The sequence below is a fragment of the Agelaius tricolor genome, unplaced genomic scaffold (assembly GCF_023055355.1).
Source record: "Agelaius tricolor isolate 1412-34295 unplaced genomic scaffold, bAgeTri1.0.p SCAF_6, whole genome shotgun sequence".
Classification (NCBI taxonomy): domain Eukaryota; kingdom Metazoa; phylum Chordata; class Aves; order Passeriformes; family Icteridae; genus Agelaius; species Agelaius tricolor.
Window position 1 is genome coordinate 14143852 of NW_027269266.1, and position 17815 is coordinate 14161666.

Consider the following 17815-nt stretch of genomic DNA (forward strand, 5'->3'; position numbering starts at 1 on the left):
AGAAAGGAACTTGTCAGGTGAGAATTAATTCAACTGAACTAATTAGAACTCACTAGGAAGCCCAGCTCTAAGCCCTACAGTCCTCTTGGACTTCCTTCCACCCACAAAGAGGAGAAGACTCCTCTGGAAAGGTTTTGTGGGGGATTCTTGGCAGTGGGGAGAGCTTTCCATCCCAGGGATAGCACAGCAGGTCCCAAAGAGCCTTTCTCAGTCACTGACTGACAGCAGTGAAGCAGAGATGTGGCTGTTTCACAGCCCCACACATCACTCAGAGTTAATATTTCTTGGGGGTTTGCTTTGAAAGATGAAATTAGGAATAACTGCTCAGATTCCTACTTTGAAAAATTTACTTCTTAGTTCCATTAGCTACGACAGAAGAAGTAAAAAAACCACCTAGCAAAAATAAGTAGATCAGAATCTGACTTTCTATGAGTAAATTCTTTTTTACTAATAATGTGAATTCAAAATTGACACAAGCATTGTTTCCTTTACATTCTTTCCAAATTGTCTATGAATTCAATGATTCTATGATTTCATATTTTAAGGTAACTGCTAAACTAAAGCTACAAATCCCAATTAAATACTTTTATCACAAAGGTACTTTTAAGCATTTTTCCTAAGTTAGCATTTAAATAGCAAGTTATGGAAAATTAAGGACCTTTCAAGCACAACATAGAACATATCTTTGGCATCTCTAGAACTATCCTGTGATCTATGTAACTCTTACCTTATATCATCCCAGTGGGGTGGAGAAATAAGCTGAGTCTGTGGAAGTCATTTATGTAGGATTCTGTGTGGTTTATTATTGAAATACTTATCCTAAATCAAGGGAAAAATGCAAATGTGATTAATCAGTGACCTGACTGAAATTCAAAGCCACTTCCTTGTAGTTGTAAATTTCTTGAATTGGGTAATACTCAGCAAGGACAAGAGTATTATCCATCATCTTCCAGTTAGCAAATAATAAACTGAAGTTATGTTTTAACAAACCACAGATTCATAGAATTGTTTGCTTTGTAAGGGACCTTAAAGATCCTCAACATTCAGCCCCCCTGCCAAGGGCAGTGCATATTACACTGGAATGGATTGCTCAAAACCCCATACAGCCTGACCTTTATTACTTCCAGGGACGGAGTATCCACAAATTCTCTGGGCAACCTGTAAAGAATTTCTTCCTAATACCTAATTTTCACCTATTCTCTTTCAGTTTAAAGCCATTCCTCCTTATCCTATCACCATATGACCTTCTAAAAAGTCCCTCTCCGTCTTTCTTATAGGGGTCTATAGGTACTGGCAGACTGCTATATGATCTTCCTAGGGCCTTCTTTCTACAGGCTGAATAACCCCAGCTCTCTGAGTCTTTATTCATAGGTGAGGTGCTCCAACCCTCTGATCATCATGAAATAGCCCAGTAAATTTTTATGATCTTCAGAATATGATTTAAAATACTCTGTCTTTAAAGTAACAATTCCATTTTATTTGCTCTTAATATCAATAAATACGAACCCAGTGGATTCTATGCTTTTTGGGGGCACCTTCATCACCAAGAAGACCAGCTGGAGAGGATCAATGGAACATTGTTGTGATCACGGATAGTGATATCTTCTTTATTCTGTCTCTATCACTCTCTTTCTTACCCCTCCCTCTTTTCTATTTCTTTCTTTCTCTTTCTCTCTCACATTTACTATCAAATAAAACCCTTTACTACTGACTTTAGCATATGGTCTCATGTTGCATATAGGTAAAACCTTACAAAGGGAAGGCCTTGTAAAATCACGGCTCAGGTGTGTTACTTTGGCTAAGCAGAAAAGGGCTGTGGGAAAGTGACACAGCTGAATTAGATAGAGGTAGAAACACAAGTTATGTACCCATTGCTTGTTCACATCGTGGTGTATGCTGGTTAATTGAATTATGTTTGATATGATTAAAAACTATGTAGCTGATGACCGGCTAACTGCTTAAAAAGGCCGGGTTTTTGGAATAAAGGGCTCTCCTTTGCACCTGCCTGGGGACCCTCTATCACTACAGACCCTCACCTCACAGTCTCGTTAGCATCTTAATTTGGGCAGAGGCATTGCTAATAATTTTAATAACTGAATCTCAACACCCTCTAAGGCCAAGGGGAAGCCTTACTTTCTCCAGCCTTCTCTCACCTCCCAGTTCTGGGACTCCCGAGGGCCATTCCCAGCAGTAAAGTCTGAGGAAAAGAAGGCTTTCAGAAATTCTGCCTTCTCTGTGTCTTCCATTACCAGAACATCCTTCTAATTCAGCAGCGAGCCAACATTCTCCCCAGTCTCCCTTTTAATGCTGCTGTACTTGTAGAAGCCCTTCTCTTCTAAAGCCCTAACCCACGGCATTCCTCCAAGTAGGTCTTTCAAGAGGCCACAGTTAGCTCTCCAATAGTTTAGGGACTAGTCCTTCCTAATGCTTTGCTTCCTCCATGTAGGATCCTGAGTTCCACCATCTCATGGTTACTACAGCCAAGGCTGCCCCCAAACTTCACATCTTCAACCCATCCCTCGTGGTTTGTTAGTACAAGGTCCAGCAACGTGTCTCAGCTGTGTCCCCTCCCTGCCTCTTGCCCACCCCCAAATGACCCTGAAGAGGAGAGTGAGAAACACAAAGACTTGACTCTCTGCAAGCATTGCTCAGCAATGAACAACCCCAGATGGTCACAAGTCCACTACAGCCTGACAGTGACATGCACCAGCACAGCATGGAGATCTGCCATAGAGTGTTAGGACTGCTGGACAGAAGCAAGAGGGGTAAGTAAAAGGCTGTGTACAGCTTTGGGAGAAATAGCCAAGGGGAAGGTCTTGGTGCCCCCCTGTTGGTATGTGCAGCTCAGAAGTCACCCTGAGTGGGGTGGGCAAGGGGTCTCAGGCAAGAGATGCAGCAGTTCTGCAAGTCTGACTTTTGGCACTGCTTGTAAACATCAATCTTCTTATGGCTCAGACCTCATCTGATACCCATATTTTCCTATATAGTACACTGCATAAAAGAAAAGAGCCTGTGGCTTCCCACAGTGACAGAAGTTCAATGGCTATTTTCCCTCCCAGTCTGTGGTGGGGGGGCTGCTTCTGAAGAAAGGCAAGGTTATGGGCATGAGAGAGACTGGACTGAGGACAAGGACTGCCTCTGTTGTGTTCCAAAACCACTAAGAAACCACTTTATGATGCCTTGGTGATCTGGGTGTGCCCCATGTAAAAACAGTCTCTCTTTTGAAGGAAAGATACAAACATTCATAACGTTTAGGGGTTATATAGTTAAAGTGGAAAATATATTAAACTTGTAACTGCCTATTACCTTACTTACATAGGCTTTATAAGGCAGATATAAATAAAACAGCTCCTGAAAACATATTGACTTATGTTTCCTTATTATATTGAAATATTAAACTCGTAAACCATTACTGATTGATGATGAAAGCTGTATAAACAGTTCAGAGTCAAATTAAATGGTACTTCTTTACAACCTAGTTCATAAAAAATTAACCTACACAGGATCACAATCTAATCTTTGCCAGATGCATACTGCAATCCGCATAATCTATAAAAACAGCAACAAAAACCAAAGGAAAATCAAAAATACCCCTTAGAACCTCCAAAATCACAGAGAAGATTCCATTCACAGACAGATATCATGTTGCTCCAGATGAAAGCATGAGGAACACAAAACAGACTTGACCCACTGTGTCCCTAAGGGAGAATTACCTCCCTTACCCCTCAGCAGGGCACTCCCCACCAGGGTTATGCTCTCTTGCGTGACAAGAACTATCTCTGAGAGCAATCACAAAAGTGAGAAAGGCAGGTAATTACACTTGTTCAGGGAGACTTTGGGATGGGAATGGCAATGTACTGCTGTAAACACATTCTCCACAGAGCTGGCCTGCCTACCTGCCTGCTGAGGTTGTGTTCCATGCCAACAGTCCTCCCAAGTCAGGTAGAATGAGTTTGTTGCTTTTCAGTTTACTGGGTTTGTTTTAAACTCATCCCATTTACAATAATGCATGAGACAGAAAAGGGATTTGAAATAGTTTCCTGGCAATTTGCCTCTCCCTAAACTCTTGCTTTTTCATCCTGTAACCTTAGAATGACCCAGAAGAATCTGAACAAACAAATTTTTGTTTTACTAGTAGAATATCCCTTAGAAGACATTATTCTTCTAAACAGACTCTATGGAAGTGGCAGACAGGCTTGTGAACTGTGAGGGGGGAGTCTGCTGCAGATTCAAATAAATCTGCACACATAAATTGAAGCCTCTTTACCTAGAACTGCTCACCCACTCACAATGGTGGCTGTGTAAGGATCTACTTACATGAAAGATGAGTGTCTGAGTGTCTTTAACAGTTAATGAAGGTCTGCTCAACAAAGGCAATGGAGCACTGTGGTGGTGCGCTCCCCTCTCTTTTTCAGGCTGCACTGCCATCTGAGAAATGCTCATTAGGCCTCAGCCTTGATGAACAGCACCTGGGCTCAGCTCCTCTTGAGCTTATCAGAAACACTGACTGCTCCTAGGAACTGCTGCTGTCTAATTAGCTCCAGGGCTTGTTCATGATCAGCCTTGGAAACTATTTTCCTTGCCTCCATAGCATCATATCCCTGTGCTCACACTTTCAGAGAAGGTCTGCTGACCTGTAGTGTGGCCAGGTTGGAACACTGCTATGAACAAAGCCCCACTCTTGCAGCCCTATAAACAGTGGTCCAAAATGAGTCCTTTGAGCTGCAGTGGGCAGTGACCAGTGGCCTCCATCTGAGTGGGGCCTCTCAGAGCCTGCAAACTCTGAGCTTTGCTGTACTAGGACGATCACTGAATGACTTTAATGAATCCTGGGTCAAAAGTCCCACTCCTCAAGGCTCAACCCTTCGTACATTGAGGAGGTGTAAAAGCATCCAAAGTGGGGATTTTTCACAGGTACCTGGCACTGACCTTTCTGTCTGTGGGTATACACATGTACACACATGCTAGAGCAAATCTGGGAGAAATGCTGCTCTCTTAGATGTTTTAGTACCTTAGATATCTAAGTAAGTTAGGCCTGCAAGTAAGTTTAAGGTATAAGCTACATTTAATGCTGTTTCGCATTATTCCCTGCTAAATTGTTACGGTTAAGTTATAAGTTAAGAACTGTTAAGTTTGACTGCTGTTAAGCTTTTAGGTTGTATTTCTTTTTATCATTGCCCTTTCTATCCTTTGTCATACACACATAAGCACATACATATACACATATTTCTCACTTCACTTCTGTTTTGATTGACTGTATTTTTTTCCTCAGTGTGCCTTAACTGTCTTGTAAGTAGTAGAGTGAGCCTTGAACAATGAACTTTGTTGTGCTGTTGCTTATTAATAAATCTGGCTTTTACTGATACTCTTGCCAGTGGTTTTTCAAGTGATCTCAAACTCTCATTTGGAACAAGCAGTGAAGAGAGCTGGATGTTGGACCAATGCAGGTGGACACTGCAGCCCCACTCCAAGTGGACACAAAGAGTGTTTGAGGAATGTCCTGGGAAAGGAAGGAAGGAAAGCCACTCTTAGAGGATAATTGTTACCCAAGATAGGTAAATGGAAAGGAAGGTCACTGGCATTACATTTATGTTTTACAATTAGTAATCTGAGAGCATTGCTAACGGAACAGGAGTGATTTCCCTGGACCATATTCCAGGTGACTAGCAAGGATAAAGTAAAGGGTGAAGAAAAGTGAAGGTACCAGGGAAAGACCAAGGTAGGATCAGGATGAACTCTGGTTCATTTTTGCGAAGTAATATTGACTGTGGCTGTCAAAACTCAGGGATCAGAAAGATCTTTTTCTAAGGACATGGAATCTCCATCTGACATGTCAGCATTCTAGGAAAAGCAGAAATTCCTTAGAAGGTTCTGCTATACTGTATGTAAAGCAAAGGTAGCGACACCTCTGCAAACATTCTAGCTCACAAAAAAGGACACACTGATAAAAATATACAGGCACAGATAGAGCCAGACACGCAGACTTCCATGTTTGCACCAGCAACCAAAGAAGATATTACCCTGACACGTACACCCATAATAAGTCAACATATGCCAGGAAAGACTGGATTAACTTGACATGGAGATAACTTCTCTAATATCCTGTTGGCACAGAAACTCTGTGGAGCAGATCAGTTACCTAAGTTGTATGTTTGCCAGAAAATTTCCCTGACAAGGAAGTATAAAATTTGCTTCCAGTAAATGAAATGGCCAGGAATTTGAAAGCTCATCCCCTCCTCAGATAACAGGATACTCACATTAGCCCCTGAGATATCTTTATTGTGTCTGTGTCAGGGACTGAAGATGTGTCTAAAGCCTGCCATATTTGGTGCACTGCTGTGCACGTCGACAAGATAACATAGAAGAACTGTTTATTGTTATCTAGTAGGACTCTAACCTTCAGAAATTAAACTATGTATTGGACATCTGGTGCAATTCATCCTGTGAAAGGGAAATAATACACAATAAAGCCATTCTTGGCATGGAACTGTTATCACAGGCAGTTATGACCTCATCTCATGTGCTGGCCCCACGTGAGATGATGTTGAAAATGGTTACTCCTGAGGAGGAGATGCAAAGTGTGGTCCTGGGGTGGAAGGGAGAGGATGACATGATGCACACCATTGTCATCTAGGGGATGCCCTGAAAGTGTGCTGCCTTCCAAGCCCTCCCTCTCAGAAGCCATGCTCCAGCTCCTTCTGCGGCTCAGTGGCTTTTCCAGAATCCAGGGGTTGGTATGTATTAATTGCTAACATGACTAATAAAATTAATTTCCTTTGCAATTCTGAGTGTGTCGTGAGCTTTTTGTGCATGGGCATCCTCCCAAACCTGTAACAGCGTCTCTGAGCTCTAATAAATCAAAGTTCAGTTCATGTTCAGTATCAGTATTCTCTGATTTACATGTTCAAAATAATACAGTAGTGTTTAAAATAAAAGCTACTAAAAAATTTTAAGTAGACATTGCCTGATCAAAGCAGGAGTAAAAGAGAGGCACTGTAGTTTTACTCTGTGGTTTTTCTCCATAAATATTGTGCTTACAGTTCCTGAAGATCTCTGAGACCTGACTGACCATTTTATGAACATAAATGCAAACATATATGCAAATAAAAGCAGACTACAAAGATAACATACTCCCTAGTAAAAACAACTGGTCAAGGAGGCAAAAAATTTGCAGTTCTCATGGAAGTAAGTTGTGAAATCATTCATGTACATTAAAGAAAGTGAAATGTTATAGACTCTTTATAAGCATGTACAAGTACAAAAGTTGATTAGGTTCTTTGGTAGTGTCTAGTGTCACGTTACATCATATCATCACCTCCCAGGGTTTTGTACAGTTTTCTTGGGAAACCTCATGATTATGAAATCATTGTGGAGACAGAAAATTTTCTTTGACTCAGCTTGGAAAGAAATATTCCTCAGAATTAAAGTAATAAAATATGGCAGCATACTTTGCCCTTCTGGTATCCTACACTGATAAGCTGAAATTCTGTTCATCATGATAATGTTCAATTGAAACTGACAGTTTCTATCCACAGTATCACCCAGAGAGTTAAAACACTTACGCACCTTCACTCTTCCCAAAAACAAAAATGAAAAATCAAATTAATGCAATCTCATCATGCAGCAGAGGAACAACTCATCCTGCCAGCACCCGGCACACGGCAACTTCACAGTGTCACTGTGTGCTCCCAAAGCAAAGGAAAAGCAGCTCCTCAACACAAATAAACATCTGTTAGTTCTGGGTCCTGGTGCCAGAAGAACTTCTGGGGTTTCTTTGCAATCTTCTATTCCAGAGCCACCCTAGAGGAAACCAGGAATTCACCTCCCATTCTGCTGCCCCATCACCCAGCCACCCCCATCATTCCTTTGTGGGCATTTTCCTGAAGGCCAAGGAAAATGTGATCCTTTCTGGCACGCTGGCTGGTGAACATCTCTCACTGGCAGCCCCCAGTTTGACAATGAAATGGCTCCCTTTGGACACAGGGCTTTGAGGGATATTAGAAATTAGTTGATTGTATTGCTGAGTCCCCATGAACCTTGCAAATATGCGAGTACAATCTGCTTAAATGTGAGGCACCAGTTATCCATCTCAGCCATCTTCTAGGCATGTCAGATATAGATAGATAGATAGATAGATGATAGATAGATAGATAGATAGATAGATAGATAGATAGATAGATAGATAGATATCAGCTTTCCTTTTCACCATTTCTTTAGCATTGGGAAACACAAAGAAATTTTGCTGCCAGTATCTACCTGTGGGGCAATACATCTAAACAGCAATTCACCGGGATTTCACTTTGAAAATTTCAGCAAATGCAACACAACAATCAGGAGAGCTTGTGCCTTCATCCAAAAAATACCAGAAAGCTGACTGGTGGAAGTCTTGTAGATCAGCTCCGAGCTCTCCCACAAGAAGCATTTCAGATTTTATCCTATTAGAAATTAATACCAGAGCATGAATAGGTAGGGAACAAGGACAAGAATCCAGGTTCTGGGAGAAGACTGGCATATACTTCTTTCTTCAAGTACATTCTGAATTGAGAGTTGGTGGAGCAATCTTCCCACACCATAGGTGAGATTCCCAAGTCTTAGAGCTAAACTAAGGGCACCACCTGGGTGTACTGGGTACCCTGACTGGATAGCTCCTGCCACTAGGCCAGTTTCTGCCTCTTGACCATTACCAGAGTTTGTGCCAAACTCCTGAGGAGCCAGAAAGAAACTGGCTACAACAAGTGGTTAAATTTTATTTTCTGCCTTGTTGAGCTTAAAAACATCACTAACACTTCGTGGCTGTTTCTTACAGCTAGACACCATCTCTTCATGTCTGTTTCAATGTGAGTGAATCCTCCACAACATGGTCTAAGGCCAGATTTTCCTAGAAATCTTCTTGGTGTCTGACTATGGATAGGTGTGTCTTTGTGATTTATTCCCACCCAGATGTCTATTCTTCCTAGTTATCTCTATGTAAGAAAGGCTATATTTTTTTAGCTAGGTAACTCTTTAATTAACACTAAGACCTAAATGTCTACATGACAGCAAGTAGCTACCCCTTTTTCTGTTGACAAATTCCTTCTATGTAAACAGCTCTTACTCTATCATAGTGTCAATCCATTCAAGGAAATTGAGAACTGAACATGGGAGAAGCTATCACTGGAGTCATGCTAATTAACACTTAGATTTCAACAAGTTAGGAGCTACAGGAAGTAGCTTCAAAGTGTCTGTCTCCCAGAGAGAAATTCAGAGCTGACATACCTGTCTCAGAACACCTGTGCATGGAAAAAGGAATCACCAGGATCCAACCTGCCCTGAGTGCAGCAGGAGATATATAACCTTGCTCAGAGCCTGGCTGGCTCTTCTATACTCACAGGTGCCAAGCCTATCTTCTCTAGATGGGAGAGAAGAAACAACTTTTACCTACAACTTTTCTGCAAGTACTGGCAGGAGAGGAGAGAAGAAAGTTGCTTCTTTCAAAGGCAAGGAGAAAAGTGCATGCCTGTTAGGTATTAGCTAATTATCTGGACCCCTGATATGACACACTTCCATATCTGAGCTTAATGTTCTTCTCAGCCAGAAGTCACTCAAATCACTGTCACCAGTCTCAAGAACACCAGGCTGCAGGGTAGGTTTTGGACTTGGAAAGATCCTTTCTATGATTGCTACTGCATAAACCTGTGGCATATCACACTAGTGATATTCTTGTGACTTGCCAACTGGAATAGCTAACCCTTGTTTCAAAGTCTGTTATTTCTGCTGTCGCTCCCCTGTTTTGTAAACCTGTACACTGAATGAGCAAATGTTGTTCCAAGCAAACACTGCAAGATGCATATCGCCAGCCACTGTCTGTGTTTTGCTCCCAGATAGGAGAATAATCTTTAGTGGTGAAGTGACAGCAGCAGCAGATTTGGATAAAAGAAACAGAAGTCTAGCTGATCACTGGTACCAAGTGGGAGATGCTTTGCAGGCTCCTCTGGTACCATGGGCTGGCTGAGGCACAGACTGGTGCAAGGGCCATGCTGGGCATACAGCACAGGCTCACTGCCTTGTGATCGTCTTAACTCCTCAAAAGGCAATGGTCTCCTGCTTAGGATCACCACACCTCACCTCTCACCTTTTAATTCTGCTCTCTTCTTCTTACAACATGGAAGCTAGTTCTGTTCTTAATATTGTAACACTGGCTTTATTGATTCTGTTAGATATTGTGGAAGTCCCTTCCCTCGGCTTGTTCTCCGTTCATATACACAAGGATCACATTAAACCCTGTCTACTACAGGGAGCTCAAGGCACTAGATACCAAGAGGCAGCCCCAAATTTACATGAAGTCTCTGCTGTCCACTACATGTGAGCTTTCATGAGACAACTGTGCATGACACAGTCTTTATTCCAGGTGCTCTTTCCTCCTGCTGCAACTGACTCCTCCCCATCTCCTGTACCCTCCTCCCTGTAACAGGCCCAGCACTCATCTGACTCCCCAGTGAGTTTGTTCAGCTCACTATACACAGAAAAAGTCCTTTTTTTGCGGGCTACGGTAAACGAGGGGCAAGGAAACGGGAGCACACGGCACAGGGGCAAGACGTGGGGGAGCGCAGGAGGAGCCGGGTCTGCCCGTCCCGGGGAGCCCGTGAGTCGCGGCGAGGGAGGGAGGGCCCCGGCCGCGCCCACTTTTGAAAGCTCCGCGTTACTGCCACGGCTCCAACGGGCAGAGGGCGGCCCTGAACTCCTCTCCCTCTTTCTCTCCTATCTCTCTCTCCCCTCTCTCTCTCCGCTGCTCCGCCGCCCGCACAGACCGCACCGTCGTGGGACGCGCCCGCGGCGAGGAGCTGCGGCCGGCCGCCCGTGCCCGCCTGGCCCATGGCGGGGCCGCGGGACCCCGCGGAGCGCTGCTCCTGCTGCAACACCAACTGCGTGGAGCGGCCGCTGCGCCGGCTCTTCGAAGGGCTGGCGGGCGGCGTGGCCGCCTGCCCCTGGCCCTTCGTGCTGGTGCCGCTGCTGCTGTCGGGCGGGCTGGGCGCCGGCTTCGTCTTCCTACCGCAGCGGCAGGCGAACGACATCGAGGGGCAGTTCACGCCCACGTGGGGCCCCGCCAAGGCCGAGCGCGACTTCGTGCGGCGGCACTTCCCCACCAACGACTCGGAGCGCTTCTCCGCCGCGCGGCTGCCCACCGAGGGCGCCTACGCCGCCCTCATCGCCGTGGCGACGAACGGGAACTCGGTCCTGGACGCGGCGCCGTGGGCGGAGGTGCTGCGGCTGAACGCGACCGTGCACGACGCCGAGTACGAGCGGCTCTGCGCCCGCACCGCCGGCCGCTGTGCCAGCCCCAACGAGCTGCTGTCGCGGCGGGGCGATGCGGGTCCGCCCGAGCCGGGGAGCCTCCGCTTCCCCGTCAACGACGGCGTCTTCCTGGGGGCCGCGCTGGGCGGCGTGGAGACGGACGGCGAGCGGGTGCTCAGGGCGCGGGCCCTGAAGCTGCTGTATTACCTGCGGGAGGACGGCCCCGAGGCGCAGGACAGCCGGCAGTGGCTGGAGAGCTTCGTGCAGAGCATCTCGTCCAAAGTGGCGGAGTTGCGCCTCGGCTCCATTCAGGTAACGCAGGGGCCGGCTACGGCCGTGCGGAGCCGCCGAGCCCGAAACGTCCGGGCAGCCCCGGCGCGGAATGGAAAGGGACGGTGGCGGAAGAAGGCGAACGGGTTGCGAGGGCCAAGGCAATGCTCCTCTGCTAACGTGATGTTTGGCCTTACCTGTGCGTTTGTACAAAGAACAAGAAGAGGGAAAGTACTTTATCGTTTCTTGTTGTTTTAACGGCAGGTGACTTATTTTACCTCGCTGTCCAGACAACAGGAGTTTGAAGGAAATACCAAAAGTGTGATCCCGCTCTTCTCCATAACATATTTCCTGACAATAACCTTTGCAATCGTCTCTTGCCTAAGGTAAAATGTCTCTAAGCTATGGCTCAATGAGTCGTGATCTCTGCTCTTCTTTACCTTCTTCCAGTTGGTTTCTGCTCTTGCCGAGTGAAGGCACTCTTGAAACTGCAGGCTTCAAGTGACATTTAATAATACAAGATTTAACAATATTTAACAATATAACAATGGCATTTAATAATATGACATTTAATAGTAGGCAAAAGGTATTTATTTACTTTTTCTTGTCTATCTGTGCATATTTCCTAACTGCTTAGATGGGGATTACAGTAAATACCAGATAAATACCTGAACAAGTATTCTGTGTGGACATGACCAACTTGAATGCTCACCCCCTAGAGAAATTAAACTTGTCCACTGCTGACACCCTAGGATCTCTCAAAGCATTATTCATCAGGTGTTCTCTTCAGACAGGGTATTGTCTGGGAAATATATGAAACATAACTAAGATATTCCTTGAAATAATTTCAGACTGAGCTGTATAAGAAATAATATCTGGCTTGCAACCTGTGGAGTGATTTCTTCTGGCTTAGCTGTATTAAGCAGCTTTGGATTGATGCTCTTCTGTGGAGTGCCATTTGTGGTCACTGTAGCAAATGCACCATTCCTCATTCTGGGTAAGTAGAAAAAGTGAGTTGTATTCAGATACAAAGACCAGAGTGAAGTTAAAGCAACCTAATGGTGTCAGTCTTTTATGATGTGAATGTCAGAGAATACAACAGTTTCTCCTGAAGTGAGTGTAGGAGATACCCAGAGGTGTGTAGGAGATACCCCAGAGCACCTACAGAGGGGTGCAAGCCCCTCAGCTCAGCTCCGTGTGCCACAGTGGGACTGGAGATGGGTTCTGGTGCAAGGGCAGCTTTCCCCAGAAGACAAGGCCTGATCTAGATCCACTGCTACAGCAGGCAAACTGTAAATGGGAGAGTGGTAAGGTTAGCACTTCTGGAGTTGTTCTAGTGTCCCTGGAAGTGTAGCCAGGATGATTAATCCTCTGCAGTATAACATCTATGAACCAGTCTCAGTTGGCTGCACAACTGAAGTGATGCACCATTTGTGCAAGCAGCTCCCCCCAAAAACCCAAGGAAGTTGGTATCATTGCATCCTTGTTACACAGACTGCTTAACAGCCAGTGCTGAACTTTCCAAGTACTGAAAGTGTTGCTGCAATTAGATAATGTTTCCAACCACATAATGTTGCTGCAAACAAATTACTGCTTTTAAAATCCTTACTGGTCTCCTGTATCATACATTCATCTGATGTTTTTCCCTCAGCTATGTCTCATGCTGAGGGAAACACATGGAGTTCCCAGGTTGACGGAGGCTGTGCATCATCCTAAGATGTCCAATGCAAATGCTCCTTTGGGCAGGCATTGTTTCTTTGTTTCTTGCATAATTCTAATGCATTTTTTCATCTACTTTTGCTTGCTCATCAATTGCAGTGGCTCTGATTATCAAAAAGCCCCTTTTGTATACCTGGGAAAGGGCTTAAGTCAGTCTCTTCAGATCTTCAGATATAGCACGCAAGACTTTTGTCTTCCTTGTGTTAAAGCAAACAAATTCTCAGTACATCAGAGGATTTGCTTTGAGGGCTGCTTGCTTTCTGAAGCAGTCTGGCTCCCTGCCACCCAGTAGTACCTTTTGATGTGCTCCTTAATTCATCATTGCATGTTTACTGGCAATTGCCTGTTCAGGTAGCAGGTAATGATTTCATCTCTTCTTCTGTGCTTGGCTAAATCTCACTCCGCTATTCACTCAGCCTCGCTTTCCCTTCTGTGTGATTAATTTTCAGTGAATAGAAGAGCCCTTGACAACATGGCAAAATATTGAAAGGTGTGAGATAATAATCTTGAGAGTTAGCAGAGGTAAGAGAAGCCCATTGGCTCTTCATTTTTGAACTTCAGCTCACTTACTCTGGCATCTTAGCAAAAACTCAAACCCAGGATCCAGTCTTCCTGGCAGGTTATCCCAGGGATCTGTCAGGTAATATTTGTGAGCACATCAGTATAGAGGTGAACAAAAATGAGTAATAAATTGTGAAAAAGTGCTGGAAAATAAACTGGAGAGAAGTGGAGGGCAAAGAGCATAAAAAAAGTAAGCCACTGGAAAACTGGAATCATTCTTCTCCCAGGTGGTAGCAACTGCTCTTCCTGCCTTCTGAAGGCAGAACAAGACATTATTGCTCTAAGTTGCTGCAGTGCTGAAGAAGAGATTCCAGAGATAATGGGGGATGCTTCCAGTGGTAAGAATAGTTGAGGATCAGAATATGTGATGCTTTGAAATCTGACATCTGCATCATGGACATCAGCTACAAGACACTTGTCAGAGATGCAGTAGGTGTGCTCAGTCCTTCAGCAGAGTCGCTGAGGGATCAACAGCCCATCAGGTCACCAGGAGGTGCTGAAAGGTAATACATTCAGCTACACACAAAGGATCTGTTTTCCAGATTCTCTTGTAACTTGCATCAGTGTTTGAGCAGTGTTAGTCGCCCAACTTCCTTCTCCAGATTTTATGCAGAATGAAATGTGATTAATGTTGTAGTTTTGTTGGGTGTTGGTGGAAGCTGCCATTTGCAGCGCAGCATTAACAGTCTCTCCTCTTGCAGGGGTTGGTGTTGATGACATGTTCATCATGATTGCTTCCTGGGAGCAAAGTTCAAGGAAAAACGAGAAATCCAGTGTTAAATCTCTGTTGGCTGAGACTTATGCAGAGGCAGCACTTTCTGTGACCATCACCACTCTGACGGATGTTTTGGCCTTCTTCATTGGCACCTGGACTGCTTTTCCATCCGTGAGGTCTTTCTGCCTCTATACAGGGACAGCTTTTGTCTTCTGCTATGTATATACCATGACCTTCTTTGGGGCAGTTCTGGTATTAAATCACAAAAGGGAGCAAGGGAACCGACACTGGCTGACTTGTATGCGTGTGGATGTAGGTAAAGATCAGGCTGAGAACTCCTGCTTGTACAATGCTTGCTGTATCGGCAGCTGTTCTGGGCAGCCATCTCAGCCAGAAGGTGAGCATCCAATGAGCGTATTCTTTAAGAAGTATTACGGCCCTTTTGTTACAAATAAATGGATCAAGGTGCTCATGGTGTTGCTCTACGGAGCATATTTGGGTGGCAGCATTTATGGGTGTACTCAGGTCAGGGAAGGCATCGATCTCCGAAATCTGGCAAATGATGCCTCCTACGTTATTCCATACTATGATGATGATGACAAATACTTCTCCACATATGGGCCCAGGGTCATGGTTGTCATTACTGAGAGTGTAGATTATTGGAACGAGTCGGTGCGTCTTGGCATTGAGAGCTGTGCACAGAATTTAGAGAACATTTCCTATGTAGATAAGAACCTCTCAGAGTCATGGCTGAGAGTATACACAGAACTTGACAAAAGGGGTGTGATAAATATAAACAGTAAGACTGACTTCTTAAATAACTTAACTGTACTGTTTAGAGTTCATCACAGTTTTGAGTGGGACATAAACAAGACTCAGGATGAAATAGAGGCTTCACGCTTCTTCATCCAGACAGTGAACGTGACATCAGCCGTGGATGAGAAGAATCTCCTCAATGAGTTAAGAGAGGCAGCCAAGCAGTGCAGCATTCCACTGAAGGTGTATCACCCAGCCTTCATCTACTACGACCAGTACCTGGTAATAGTGCAGAACACTGTTCAGAATGTTGTGGTTGCTGCTGGGGCCATGCTCGTTGTCTCCCTCCTGCTCATTCCCAACCCATTGTGCTGCTTGTGGGTGACCTTTGCTATAGCCTCTGTTATAGTTGGTGTTGCTGGTTTCATGACGTTCTGGAACGTCAACCTCGATTCCATATCCATGATCAACCTGGTCATTTGCATTGGGTTTTCAGTAGATTTTTCTGCTCACATTTCCTATGCCTTTGTTACCAGTGGAGAGTCATCGGCCAATAAAAGAGCAATTGAAGCTCTGTCCATGCTGGGTTACCCAGTTCTACAAGGTGCAGTTTCTACAATACTGGGTGTAGTTGTTCTGGCTGCAGCGAGCACCTACATCTTTAGGACGTTCTTCAAGATTATGTTCCTTGTTATTTTGTTTGGGGCTCTTCATGGTCTTGTTTTTATTCCAGTGTTTTTAACATTTTTCGGAAACTTTGTCAGTTCACCTCACAGTACCATGTCTAAAAGGTTAGAGCATAGATTTAGAAATGATAAAGACTGTCCATGAATTATTTAAATATAAGATTTTATATATTTACTATGTGGAGGCTCAAATGCAGTGACTGTCAGGAAATATAAGACATAAAAAGTAGAAGAATAAATACATGAGATCAACAAAGGCTTCAGAAAAGCCAGGTAAGAAAAATAGCAACAAACCGCACAGAGTGGATTTGCAGTTTTTACCTTTGTGTATGTTCAGTTACCACCTTAGTATTGCTAATTATCTGTCGCCATAGGACATGAAATAAAACGACGCAGACATGCAGCTTTCCAAGGTAAAAAAGAGCGCTTTAATTTCTGACTCCAACATTTATAGATTTCCAAAAGAGACAGTGGATTGGAGGGTGACACTGCCACCTTTCCAATGACACTGGACAAACCAACAGTCCATCAAATTTCTCCTCCTCCATAAAAGAATGCAAAACAATAAGTTATTTACGTAAAGTGCGTGAGTAAGTTGGTTACAAGAATGTAAACATCAGAAGGCTTAGAAAAACTTGAAACAGGGCGACAATTATAATTTTTTGTGTAACTTTTTAACTGAATGTATTAAAATTATTGCAAACACTGACCACTTCATCAGGTGAATGGAATATGTTACATTTTTGCAGGACACAGTCATAGCAGGAAAGAGTAACTCTCATTGGACTGGATTTCCTCCTTGTTTGCCTTGATGCTGTAACTCATCCCAGCACTGAGCTGGAAGACAATTTTTTGCCCAAGAGGCTCAAATCTTGCTGGTTTACAGCAAAATTATAAGAGGTCAGAACTGTCTCAGACTGCAGTAACTCATAAGCCTTCAGGAGCCAAAATGTGCTTAGGTTTCTCATGCAGCACGAATAACCCTTGGGGAAGACTCACCCCCAGCTGACTCCCATTTTCTATTCAAAGCCTTTTCTTGGTGTCCATTTTTCTAGCTAAGGCTGAACATCTGGTACCCTTAAGAAGTTTGTCTGTAGCTTCTGTTGGCTGCAGTTTGCAAGGTTTATTGAACTTTTGTGGACCTCCTGAGTAACCACTTGGGAGATGTTGTTCCATGATATGACAGGGCAGGGATTCACTAGAGACAATCACAGCCTGATTTGGGACAAAGTGAAAAAGAAACCCATGTTTATGCAGATCAGTCCAAAAACTGTAAACCCATAAATTCAATTATGTTCATCAGTGACAGCCCATCCTGTGATGCATCAATAGAGCAGAGGAGCTTTCACTGAGTAGTAGCTAAGAATATATGAGGTGATCTTCTAACCTATGGGGACAAGGCAGTAGGTGAAAATCAATTCATAATTTGTTGTCAATATTATGATAGACCCATTGGAAATAAAATAAGTGATGGTAACCAGTGTTTGTAATTCTGGAAAAATTGGTGTAGTGCTTATTAAATCATTCAATCCAAATCTGCTGCTGTGGTGGGTTTCTTCTGAGAGTCTGAGCAAGTGTGGCAAAGCCAGGGACTGCCTCTGTTCCCTGTGGATATCTGGCCAGTTTCATGAGACCCAGTAAACAGGGCAGGATGCTTCTCATTCATAGAGTCATAGAATAGTTTGAGTTGGAAGGGACATTTGTGTTGATTTCACACAGCCTGGTCTTTTGGAAGCAGGGGAGGGCCACAGAAGTGGCTTCTGTGAGAACCTGCTAGAAGCTTCCACCATGTCTGACAGAGCCAATCTCTGATGGCTCTGAAGATATACATGCTGCC

The 17815-nt window shown here is 44.1% G+C and overlaps 1 protein-coding gene across 1 annotated transcript; it reads left to right on the forward strand.

Moving 5' to 3' along the window:
- Positions 1–10750: 10750 nt before the first annotated feature.
- LOC139590878 (patched domain-containing protein 3-like) lies at positions 10751–17459 on the forward strand. The gene is made up of 4 exons (XM_071428766.1): positions 10751–11583; positions 11806–11927; positions 12393–12538; positions 14523–17459. The coding sequence occupies exons 1-4, from the start codon at positions 10852–10854 to the stop codon at positions 16121–16123; spliced, it is 2601 nt and encodes an 866-aa protein (XP_071284867.1). The 5' UTR covers positions 10751–10851; the 3' UTR covers positions 16124–17459.
- The last annotated feature ends 356 nt before the right edge of the window (positions 17460–17815 follow it).

Coding starts and splice junctions, on each gene's coding strand:
- LOC139590878 (XM_071428766.1), top strand. CDS start 10,852: ATGGCGGGGCCGCGGGACCCCGCGGAGCGCTGCTCCTGCTGCAACACC. Junction 11,928..12,392: donor GCAATCGTCTCTTGCCTAAG/GTAAAATGTCTC, acceptor AAATAATTTCAG/ACTGAGCTGTATAAGAAATA. Junction 12,539..14,522: donor TGCACCATTCCTCATTCTGG/GTAAGTAGAAAA, acceptor CTCCTCTTGCAG/GGGTTGGTGTTGATGACATG.